The 12,595-nt window shown below is 28.3% G+C and overlaps 3 protein-coding genes across 3 annotated transcripts; 2 read left to right on the top strand and 1 right to left on the bottom strand.

Moving 5' to 3' along the window:
• Positions 1-687: 687 nt before the first annotated feature.
• Positions 688-8,013, top strand: LOC114871138 (hyccin). Its single transcript, XM_029176662.2, is given in 14 exon segments — positions 688-844; positions 1,232-1,398; positions 1,557-1,691; positions 1,918-2,043; positions 2,139-2,356; positions 2,426-2,572; positions 2,642-2,772; positions 2,859-2,975; positions 4,566-4,657; positions 4,660-4,734; positions 4,737-4,861; positions 4,863-4,911; positions 4,913-4,975; positions 4,977-8,013. Coding segments are annotated over 13 exon segments (1,542 nt in total). The 5' UTR covers positions 688-844; positions 1,232-1,248; the 3' UTR covers positions 5,091-8,013.
• LOC114871140 (probable kinetochore protein nuf2) lies at positions 7,445-10,122 on the bottom strand. The gene is made up of 8 exons (XM_029176664.2): positions 9,713-10,122; positions 9,501-9,642; positions 9,220-9,428; positions 8,998-9,144; positions 8,693-8,928; positions 8,429-8,614; positions 8,198-8,360; positions 7,445-8,110 (listed from the first exon to the last, which is right to left on the bottom strand). Exons 1-8 carry the CDS (start codon positions 9,929-9,931, stop codon positions 8,075-8,077), a joined length of 1,338 nt encoding a protein of 445 aa, XP_029032497.1. The 5' UTR covers positions 9,932-10,122; the 3' UTR covers positions 7,445-8,074.
• Positions 10,123-10,128: 6 nt separating this feature from the next.
• On the top strand, positions 10,129-12,439 carry LOC114871139 (glutamyl-tRNA(Gln) amidotransferase subunit B, mitochondrial). Its single transcript, XM_029176663.2, is given in 11 exon segments — positions 10,129-10,287; positions 10,362-10,509; positions 10,575-10,688; positions 10,784-10,956; positions 11,037-11,185; positions 11,257-11,325; positions 11,328-11,491; positions 11,553-11,708; positions 11,771-11,907; positions 11,975-12,098; positions 12,175-12,439. Coding segments are annotated over 11 exon segments (1,542 nt in total). The 5' UTR covers positions 10,129-10,195; the 3' UTR covers positions 12,391-12,439.
• The last annotated feature ends 156 nt before the right edge of the window (positions 12,440-12,595 follow it).

Here is a 12,595-nt window from a genome sequence, read left to right as displayed (position 1 = left end):
TTAGGGAGGTACTGGTATGTATGGAATGCAGAAATATAAGTGATACAAGGATGTAAAGAATGCAGGAATGTAAGGGATGTTGGGATATAAAGAAGGCAGAAATGTGAGGAATGCAGAGATGTAAGGGATGTAGAGATGTGAGGAATGCAGGGATGTAAGGGATGTAGAGATGTAAGGAATGTCGGGATGTAAGGGATGTAGAGATGTAAGGAATGTCGGGATGTAAGGGATAAAGAGATGTAAGGAATGTAGGGATATAAGGGATGAAGCGATATAAGAAATGTAGGGATAGAAAGAATGTATGAATGAAAAGAATGTAGGGATGAAAACAATGCAGAGATGGGAGGGATACGAGGATACAAGGGCTACGGTGATACAATGATTTAAGGGTACTCCCCGCGAGTTCCATGAAAAGAACGAAAAAATAAACTGCAAAGGCTGCAAAGAGTGGTCTTTTGGCCCATAAAGAGACTCTTGCGCCATCTATCTGAAAGCGGCGGAAACTACTCGACAAGTAGTTTCCGCTATTTTCCGATAGATGGTGCGTGTATTTTCTTGGCGGGGTTTTTAAAATATCAGTTTGTGAGTAGTTACGTAGGGATGTCTGGGACCCCGAAAATCGAATGTCCAGTCGTCTGGTACATACATAGTTATTAGTGCATGTGGTTCTGTATTATATTATAGTCCTTTGGTATAGTTTACCTAGATAAGTTATAGCTAATGAATTTTATTCTAGGAAGCAATAATTTCCGAAATTGTCTGCTCACTGGGTATACACGTTTTGAGCCAGTTACAAGTGTCAGTCTCATCGAGTCATCGAGTGCCGTTTAGAATAGACATGGAGGTAATTAAGGGGTGTCACAGTACGATCCGAATAAAATTTTAATTCTTTCTGTCTGTTATTAATTAATATAAAAGTGATTATTAGAAAAATTCAAAGATTCAGCTTTAAAAACGATAAGGTCACGTGATAACATCATAAAACAATGTTAATAATATTTGTCGATATTGCAATTTATAAATTATAAAAGCCACTTCATATTAGTGTGTCATAAATTTGATAAATATACTGCTCAAGTAGAATGATATATACTCGATATATGATTTCTATGAATCATTTTTGTGAATAGTTAACCATTTCCAAGATTGGTGTAATGATTGTCAACGCGTTAGACGGTTTATTTTTGATACTGGAATTTCTCGCCAACAAGATCCTGATTTATTGACACAGGTGAAAGGATAGTAAAAATGACGGAAAGTTTAATAAATGAATGGCTGACGGATTGTGCAGATGTATCATCATCAGAGCTTCATACTTTTGCTACCACTCTGTCACAAGATAATGAGATAGTCAGAGCACTTTATGTACTTTTGGAAGAACGAAGTAAATATAGTCAGGTAATACATTTATGATAAATATTATTCGTATTGCAATAAAAATGTATTAATTTATTCTTATAATTATGTAAGATTTATTTTTTTTTTTATATCCTCAACTATCATTTTCAAGTTGAATTTCATTTGTGTACATGAATATTAATTTTGATTTATTACAGTTGGTGGATACAGTATGCGATCAGTTATACAATTTCTATCGTTCTCGGGAAACAGAATTACAGAGGTTTACCTTGCAGTTTTTGCCAACATTAATATACATCTATTTAAATTCTGCAGCTCATGGCGATATTAAGGTAACAGTATATAATTAAAGATAATATAATTAAGTATAATTAGTATTGCATGCCTTACGAAGTTTTGACAAATTACATTGCAGGCATAGAAAATGCAAACATTAATATTATGTAACATGAAACATGTATAATGATTATTGTTTCTTAATACAAAAATAAATTATGCGCAAATATAATTTCAGACATTTGATTTTTCATTTAATTAGTTACTTACTTCTGTTTACAGAACTGTAGATCTGTAGAAACATTATTAATCGGATTGTATAATCTGGAGATAATGGATAAGTCTGGACAGCCAAAAGCAATTTCTTTTAGATTACCATCGCTTGCCATGCTTTCTGTATATCACGAGGTACATGTATTTTATTATATATATAAATAGTATTTCACTTCTATTTTAGTTGATACTTAATTTATTAAATTATAATTATCACCTGTTTTATATAGCCAGCAACTTTAGCACCTGCTTCTTTAACAGAGAGTGCAGTACGTAGATTTGAAGAATGCAATACAAAACTTGTTAGTTGGGGTCCATTGCAACAAGTTGAAACATTGACTGCTCAGAATAGATTAAAAGTTATGACTGCTCTTTTGTTTATTTATAATCAACAATTGGGTTATATAAGCAAGTTTGCTTTGGAACAGTTATGCAAAGTTGCTACCAAGTAAGCTAAAGTTAATTTCACGCATATTTAATAAAAAAAAATGACAATCATTTTGATCATTTGTTATAGACTTGTTACCCAAGGATTTATGAAACCAGGACACCATCAACGATCTTCGTACGGAAGTGAATCTAGTTTTGTTCCAAGACTTCTACCTCGTATACCTGTATCCAGTCAATTTCTTCTTGAATTTTTGCATGCTGTATATTTTGCTATGTGCGTAACGTATTCTTTGTATGGCAGTAATAGAAACTTACTATTTAAATATAATGTGAATATCGATAGGTATAACGATTGCTGGTACATAGGAACTCAAGCAGTGGAAGATATTCATAATCGAGCATGTTATGAAACATATCCAGATGTTATGCTAGTCACGAATGCTATACGAAATTCTGCTAGCAGTGGTCCGTCAGGTGTGTGAAATATTTATCAATGTGTTTTATAAAGCAACGAAGCGACAAAATGCATTAAACGCTATGGAAACGTTTCATGGTTTTAGGTCAACCTACCGATGGACCAATTGGTATTAGCGTCGCGTTATCACCAGCAACTGCAACCGCCACGGTGTCTAAATCAATGATTACAAACGCTTCTTTCCGGGCCAAAAAATTGCCAGGTATACTTCTGCAAGTTAACATTTCATTACTTATAAATACCATTGAAATATAGCTTAATAAATTAACCCGCTAATATGTTTATAATTTTAGTATTTTACGCACAAAAGAAAGATTATTTTTCCTGTTTGATTAGAGTATTCATAACTAACCAGCATGTTATGAAATATTATAGAGATGTATAGCAATTACCGATTAGCATGCACTACCAAATGCATAAATAATGGAAACTTGGTTTAAGTAAAACTTTCAGATAGCGTTTATTTTTAAGTTACTTTACGCTAATATATTATTTTTGTAAATATATATTTTACATTGTCTTTGAATATGTAGAACTAACAAGGTGAATGGAGTTCTATTAATTTTTCAATCAAGCAACAATTATTTTCTTTTGCTGAAATATTTTCTTTTTTTGTACAAAGTATGTCGTGAACATATGGAACATATATTTAAATATTTAAACAATAAAAAATATACTTCATAAATTAGTAGATTAAAGCAAACATGCATTGGTTGCAAACATATGTCGTTAGACGATCTGGATGTGACGTTATTTGAGGATGAAGCGAACGCTATTGATCTTGAAAAGCAACATCAAGTAGCAGTGTCCAACACTACGAAGCGGTTCCCTTGGTATTGGAAACATTCACTTCCGGTTTCAATCGCAGAAGATACTGAAATAAGAAAAATGAGTCCTTCTTCCTCGATGGAGAGTTGCAGACGAGGAAGCGTGTGTAGTAATCAAAATTCACCTCACAAATCATCTCCTAAAAGAAACAGAGAGCATACGAAAAAAAATTTATCCGAAAAAGATGAAGATCATAATTTAAAAACAGCTCTGAAAACGAAAAAACAACATAAAGAAAGTACAGATTTAGCTCATGAAAATAAAGTCGGATCTGCTTCGCACCTGTATAGCGTATTGGAAGAACAGTTTCTAGGGGAGATAATTAATGAATCGATGGAAAATTTATATTTGGAAGGAAATAAATCAGTTGGTTTTCATACGTCTGCTACTCTGTCAACAAATACATGGTACTAATGATTCAGTTTCAGCACTTTAGGATCACTAAACGTTATCAAAATTTCTTTGGCAAAACACGCGACAAATTAATTTCTGTTACACTGGTTGTAACAATTAAATATTTTAATTAGTAGTAATTTGTGCATTTATTGATGGATTCATTTCAGAGACACCATCATTCTTAGAAGAAAAAAAACACAAGCCTAATGTATTTTGAATATTCAAGTGCACACGATGGGAAACTGCATGCAATTTTGATGCATTTCTTTTCACTGAAGATATCACGTTTATTATAATGCAGGTTCATCCTAATCCTTTTACGTTTCCTTCCCTACTATTATAAAGCTATATTCTTTCATAAAATTATGAATTGTATTGCATTATGATGTTTGAGTTAGGAAATGTCTGATGATGATGAATGTAATATTTATATTTTCTTTTTTGCTTTACACAGAATGCTTAAGTCCTTGTATTTGTTCTATCTCTCACGATATTTTAGTAGATATTGCCGTATCTTCTATTGACAAATATAAATAGTAATATGGTTATACATTTTTTATTCTTTCAGATGATATACCAATTCAAGAAACTAAGGAGGATTCTGGAGGAGAGGCAAAAAGTAATCTTGTTTCTATTACTGAAGAAGAATCCACAGAATCAAAAACAGAGTTGGTTCAATAAGACAATCGAAGGATCAAAAGATTGTGACAACGATTACAAACTTTCTAGTGCGTGGAAAAAGAAACATCGAAGAAGGAATAGAAAAGTAATTAAGAACGTTTGTATTGATCCGCCTGAAGAAGAAAACGAATTTGGATCTCAGACAACGTTAAAGGAAAGTATTAAAAATTCAATGTTAATAGCGATTCATTAATAGAAATGTTAATGAGTGTTTAATCAAAAAAAAAAAATATGAGTAATGTCGTGGAAAACAATTTAATTAGAGTATACACTAACATTTCTTTAATTGATGGCGAAACGACTTGCATTAAGTGGAGATGTCGATAACACTAATATGGAGGCTCCTATTACATTAAGTATAGATAATGAAACAGAATCATTGACTTCGTCTATTCAAGTCGGTTCTGTTTAAGTTAACTAAGAACAAATTTGTAAAACAAAGAAAGATATTAGTAGTGGGCTACATTGAACAACTAATTTTTTTCATTCAGTTTTAATTACAATTGTATATACCTTTTTCTTCATTTATCACTGAATTATTAATTTTAAAAATTTCAAAGGATTTTGTACTCATAGTTGCTTTAGAAGTAGTCCATTACTATACTGATCTCCATAATTAGTTAAAAGAAGTAATGGGGAAGGGAACAATAAACTAATAATGTATATTTTCTTTTTATAGAAATACACTAAATTTAGATTAAAAAGTTACGTTAATTATCTTTATGATTTTAATGTATCAATTAGTTTTATATTTTTGTAGATATTTTTATTTATAATTATTTAATGATTTTAACTATTAAAATCTTGTTCTTTACGTAAAACGAATTGCTGACTAATACAACATTTTAACATATGAGTCAAAGTAAATATACTTTCAAATTAAAAACAAGTACTTACGTGTATTTTTTTTCTGAATTATTGAATGATGTTCATATCTAGAATATTCAATTATATTACGTTTGCATTTATTTTTTGGCAAAGTGTAAAGCAACTTTTTGATATCATGGTTTCAAAAGAAAAAGCATAATTCATTATGTATTAAAATTTTTGGCATTTTACGAACAAAATGCAATACGACTGATTTGTCTTTCAAGACAATGTAAAAATAAACTTTAAAAAACTTTCCTAACAATTACATTTTCTATAATGTATTTTCATGCTCTTATGCATAATGTCATACTGGTAAATTATGTTTAGAAGAAAATGTTTTTGTATAAATTTTAAAGTAAGAAGATTTTAGCTCATACCATAATTCATCTTGTAACAACTTCAAAAATGATTTATATCCATGTTTTCTGTACTTTTAATATTAACAAACCTAAGGATTTTGGACTAGTAACTTTTTATTCCTGTTTAAACTCATATGTGATTACTATTCAAGATTCATTTAAATTATACTCTTACATAAAAGTAGTATTGTATTATTTACAATCAAATAGTTACAATGTAAAATATTTCAAAGAATGTTTCCTTACAGTTTATACTGTATTTATATTTGTAAATATACACTGTGATAGAAAATACTTATTAAGAAGGATTTCATTTAAAAAATATTTATTAGCTACTTGTTTATTATTTTAAATAAAATAACATGTGTCATGAATAATTTATGAATATAAAATGATGATAATGTGAAAAGGTTTTTGAAACAATTCTTATATTGAATTATGTTTAAGAAATTGAAATTTGGAATTGGTATCTACTTGAAAAGACTGCACTTGCATTACATTATTCCTTAGTCTAACTAAGAAACATACATACCCTTATGATTTCTTTAATCAATCATAGTGTTCAATAAATCAATCATCATACGCATATTAATATTCAATAAAAGAATATTATATAATACATTCACATAAATGTGTGTTTAAAGCAATCATTTAACTCTTATGACAATTCTAAGGATTTTAAATCATAAATTCACTCTATCAAAGAATTAACTAAGATAAACCTCGAGTAGCTCCTTTAAAACAATAAAACAAAATCTATGTCCTTAATCTTAAACTTCATTAAATTATGCTTTCAAAATTATTAATTAAATTCTGTAAATAATGTATAAAACTCTAAATTTGTTATATTTCAGTCAAGTATTTAAATTGTTCCCCTCTTCCTACATATTAATTTATTAAAAAAAGTCTTTTAAATACTGACATTTAATATACTATATGGGAAAATGATAAAATATATAGTCTTTTTGTATTATTTGAAGTTTTCTAATTAACAGAACGAAAACTAGAATTATATACATAAATTTATTTTAGAAAAAAAAATCAGAATTTAATTTTCTGTATCACTGCCATATAGTGTAATTTACTCAAACGAATTTTCAATAATTTAAGTTTACACATTTTATTGAGTATGTATTATATTATATTTAAAACATACACGCATAGGTGTGAGAAATATGTTTTCTGAAATTGAACAAAATAATGCAAATTATAAGTATTAAACAATTAAACAAGGAGAAAATTAAAATGGTACTATAAAAAGGATAAGTTAAAAGTTTGTTAAATTTGTTAGAATATTTGTAATAAAAAGTATAAAAACGGGAATTGGTAAATACATAAGAATTGTAACATTTAATGTAAATTTTGGAGCTGTTTACTGTTTAACATTCTATTATGCTCTTTCATACATGTAGATACTTTTCATGGAAACGAAAAGTAAACGTGTACATAATATATACCACAGTTCCATAAAAATTGATGTACTCATCAGATGTGAAAGAATATATGCAATTATCTTGTATGTTTATGTAGATTATAATGATATCACAATAACTCATGTATATTCAGGTATAAATATTGTACATTGTTTTAATTTGTAATTATACTGTTAGAGCTTATTATATTGTTACAGCTGTCAATATGTAAATAATATATAAACTTACTGCACAGGAGGTTTGGTTGAGTTTATTCGTAATATATTTAATTTTCATTTGCATGTTAAATTAAAATAATATTTTAAACTGTTTCATAAAATCTATTTCTTTTGTAATAACTATACTTTACCTTGTTTTTTAACACCTTTACTTTGTTATTAAATACTACACGTAGAAAATGTATGACTATTAACAAAGTTGTCAGAAAATTGATACTAAAACTGTTGAGCAATACATGTAGATAAATTGATTAAAATAAGATAATAACGAAATCAAAGTACCTATTTCCTATTTAAAAAGTATATTGTTACCACCTTGTGTATTTATTAACAATAAATAATAATGCAATAAAAGTAATGTTTAGATAAATATGTTCAATAATGTTTAAATATTAGGTGATTGTGTTGCTAACAAATGTAATTAAATAAAATAAAGAATCGTATATATTGTTGAATATTTCTTTTTTATGTGTCAATGTAGTTATTATTAGCTAATATTGAAAGAAATTTTTACCTCTATTCATTTGACCACGTTTCCCACAAGACTTTTTCCTATAAATATTAATTAACTAATATTAGTTCCATTAAAAAACGGCTTAAAATATATGTATATATTTGTATAATTTCAATACAACTTACAATTAAAATCTCCTTGTCATAAAGAACTTGGTAGTTCTTAATAAGTACCGTAGTTTCATCTTCTAATTTTTGTATAGTACTTCGCATTTCATCTAATTTTAAGTACCCCTCATTATATTGCTCTTTCATTTCTTCCAATTTTACTTCAGATAACTTTTTGTCACTGTAATTAAAAATTCTCGTTACTCTAAATAAAAGTATTAAAGGCTTAATAATTATTGTTTATGTCACCTTAATAGCTGAGAATTTAAGTTGCGTAAAGGAGAGAGACGCTCTTCGTATTGTGCTTGAATGTCGTGTACTTCAGTTTCTTCGCGCTGTCCCTTTTGATTTTCTAATCTTTTTTCAAAATTGGCAATATCTGTTCTAAGCATATCTACTTGCTTCTTAATATTATCTTCTTGAACATCTACTTTCCTGAAAATAAAAAACAATATAGAAAATGACTAACTTAAAATTTCAAATAAAAGTTAACGAAAACGATAATCAAAGTACTTTAATTGCTGATATATATCTTGAACTTCAACTAATTTCTCTAACTGCTTTTGAACAAAATTGAAAATGTTTGTCTGTTGCTCCATTAAATGTTTTTTATCTTGGCATGCTTCTTCCATTGTTTTTCGTTCTTGCACTTTAGAACTTTGCTGTTTTTCTAGTTCTTTTAAGTGCTTCTCATATTTATCAGGAGATTCGATAATCTCTGATTGTAACTTTGTAACTTTTTTATGCAACTGTAATTACACATTATCATTTTTGATAAAAGTACATGTACTTTTGATTCAGTTTTTTTACAATTTCACCTTTGAAACTTCTGCTTTGTAAGTTCCACAAAGCTCCACTGATTGTTGTTTTTTCAGTTTTGCTGCTGTTTCCTTCGCCGTTACTTCTGCATCCTTCTTATTGTTCCTTTCCCTTTCGGATTGCAACTTTTGAATCTCAGAGATATACTAAATAAAAATATACAGGTATAAGATACACAGAATTATAAAATATTTAGAAATTAAACTTATTACGTATAGTACTTTTTCTTTTAACGATAACTGCTTTCCTATGTAGAGTGCCTTTTCATTTTTAGTTTGTAATACTTCATTCTTCTTTTCTATCATATCGTGTAATAGTTTTGCTCTATTTTGAATTTCATTGATTTGCTCTTCTATATCAGACTCTTTGTTATTTGCAAATAATATAAAATTTGCAAGAAACTTTGCAAATTTCCGTATTTTCTTTGAACCTAAAATATTTTAACTTAATTAGTTTATTATTACTAATTTAAAATATCACATTTACATTTGAAAATACATACCTGGGCTAGATATATCTGTAATACATAAATCTTTAAAATAGATACGATCACATATTTGTACCATTGCGGTATGTAAATTTATGAGTCCAATTATATCAGAATCATCTATGTATTCCATTATATCTTGTTGTTCCATTAGTGGCTATAAAAAAAATGAAATTTAATAGAAAAGCACAAATATATGTTTATGTAACAAGTTAAGTAATAATAACATTATTAATTGCTCCAACATATATATGAAATCTTCTTAAAAATGTATTAATTAAATCCACAACAAATTCTTCAGTTGGATTTTTTAGGTCCTTTATACTTGATGGAAGATTGGCTTCAATTAGAATATTATGTATTTTTTCTATTTCTAAATCCATGGTGACTGTTAAAACTAAAGACAACTTGTATATGACAGTTAGTTTAAAAACATTTAAATACATTCAAATACATGACGCACGCGTAAATGGTGAACGGAATAGTATTTATGGAGAGTTTTCAACAATTTCAGAAGATTCTTCCACCACCAAAATGGTGTGCTTATCTGTCTCTTTACTACTCACTTCATGACTACAAAATCAAATATAAATTCACAATGAAAATAAAGCGATGTTCATATATTTTATAAAATAATATGAAAGGAACATAAGCTAATATATGTATATAAATATATTTCATTATTTTGCATATATTAAAAGTATTTAAAAATGTTTGTATGTAGTAAAAATTATATCTCTATAGGAAAACATTATAAGGATGTTTATAAAAAGTTTCATTTAAGGTTTACTTCCACAGATTTGTAAGTATATAAAAATGTTTTTCAAAACATCAATGTTGAAAATCAGTATAAATAAATATAATATTTTTATGTAGTACACAATGGAAATCCACAGTAGGTTTAGAAATTCATGCACAGATTGCTACAAAATCAAAATTGTTTTCTGGAGCCTCAACAAACTTTAGTAGCCCCATTAATTCATGCGTATCACTTTTTGACTGTGCAATACCTGGAACAATGCCGGTAATGAAAAATAAATATTTGCACTAAATAGTTTAATAATTTCTTGCTATATTATTGTTTTATAGGTGTTGAATAAAAAGTGTGTAGAAGCTGGAGTATCAACTGCCTTAGCTCTATCTTGCGAAGTTAACAATGTTTCAATGTTTGAAAGGAAGCATTATTTTTATTCTGACCTGCCTGTAAATATGTTTTTTCAAAGCTATTATAACAAAGAAAATTTGCAGAATATCATGGAGTATTACAGTATGTTTCCTCAGATAATTATTTTGTGTAGGCAGGCTTTCAAATTACACAACAGAAGAAACCTTTAGCCATTAATGGAGAACTTAAATTTATTGTATTCACACCAGAAATGCAGAAACAACCTTATTTTAAGACATCAAAAATTAAACAGATACAACTAGAACAAGACAGTGGTAGAAGTTTTCACAGTGAACACTTTGAGAGGTATTAGTAGCAGTGTCGTTTATCAATGATTTCACATTTTAAAACATAAATTGTACACTGTTTTGTTTAATTCATAAAAGAAATTTAGTTGATCTTAATCGAGCTGGAATACCCTTGATGGAGTTAGTTTTTGAACCAGATTTAACAAATGGAGAAGAAGCAGCTGCTCTTGTAAGAGAATTAAGTTTTATTTTGCAATTAATAGGCACATGTTCATGTAAGATGGAAGGTTAATATATTTCTACGATTTTTTTTGAGAAATAATTGTTAATTACTTAAGTCATACTTTTAAATTTATAGAAGGAGCATTACGAGTTGATGCGAATGTTTCTGTAAGTAGAGATAACGCATCTTTGGGTACACGGACGGAATTAAAAATATTGGAAGTACGGGTGCCCTCGACGATGCTATAGAATATGAAATAAAAAGGCAAATTTCCGTTTTGAAAGAAGGAGGTAAAATTATTAATGAGACTCGTGGCTGGGATCCGCAACAACAGGAAACAATTCCAATGCGTGAAAAAGAAGAAAAACATGTAATGTAATCGCGCAAATTAAAATAAGCAACAAGCACCTAATTTGAATAATAATTTTCAGGACTATCGTTTTATGCCTGAACCAAATTTACCACCTTTATACTTGCATAATTTGATTGATGTGGAATCTTTAAGAGAACAGTTACCAGAATTACCAGAACAAATGCGACAGAAAACATTTCAAGATCTTAAACCTCAGGCATTTGTGGGAATAACGGTAACTTTTGTAATTGAGATATAACAAAATTGATTGTGTATTCATCGATTTTTTACTTTCAGAGTAATTTAGAATTATTCAAATTATTTCGTAACATCTTAGAAAATGGAAAATATCGCAATCCTCAATTGGTAGCTACGATTCTCATCAGTGAAATTACGGCTTTTTTACATGTAAATAATTTACAACTTACATATTGGTAAGTTAGTGGTAAATTTGTTAAAGGAAGATGAAAATAAAATATATTTAAGGTAATTAACTTTTAGCTCAGATAATTTGAACCGTATTGGAGAAGCGATTGATTTAATACAAGATAAAGCAATAAATTACATGATATTGCAAAAATTGTTAAATAAATTAGTCATTGAACCAGATAAAACGCCAAAACAGGTAACTTTAGAAAATTGAAGTTAACTTAAGTCTCGTGTAAATTAATAAATTTTAATTGTATCCTTTTAATCAATAGATCATTGAAGAAAATAATTGGTTTATGATATCAGACGAAAGTAAACTGGAGAAATTATGTTTGGAAATACTTGAGAAACAGCCTAAACTCGTTAAAAAGTATAAAAAAGGACGTACACGTGTATTTAAAGTACTTTTACAACAAGTAGCCTCGGCTACAAACGATTGTGCAAATATGGAACAAACTACGAAAATTATGACAAGATTGTTAAGTTAATTTTTAAATATATTGGTTTTGCAACATAAAATATGAAGTACTTTATTAAGTATCCGATACGGTATCTACTTTTAAAACATATTCACGTACCTCTATGTTTAAAACATTATGAAATACATAAAATTTTCATTTAACATTTATTTTTTTCTTATATAGATATAAAACTAAATGTGAAAATTATTTGTGGTTTAAAAAATTGAAAACC

The sequence above is a fragment of the Osmia bicornis genome, chromosome 5 (assembly GCF_907164935.1).
Source record: "Osmia bicornis bicornis chromosome 5, iOsmBic2.1, whole genome shotgun sequence".
NCBI classification, from domain to species: Eukaryota; Metazoa; Arthropoda; class Insecta; order Hymenoptera; family Megachilidae; genus Osmia; species Osmia bicornis.
Note: the sequence above shows the minus strand (reverse complement) of the source record. Positions and strands in the feature narration are given on the sequence as shown.

Excerpts from the sequence above, each read along its gene's own strand:
- LOC114871140 (XM_029176664.2), bottom strand. The coding sequence starts at position 9,931 with ATGTATTTAAATGTTTTTAAACTAACTGTCATATACAAGTTGTCTTTA. Across the intron at positions 9,145-9,219 it reads AGTTATCGTTAAAAGAAAAA|TATATCTCTGAGATTCAAAA; the intron begins GTACTATACGTA and ends ATTTTTATTTAG. Across the intron at positions 8,615-8,692 it reads GATATATATCAGCAATTAAA|GAAAGTAGATGTTCAAGAAG; the intron begins GTACTTTGATTA and ends TTTTATTTTCAG.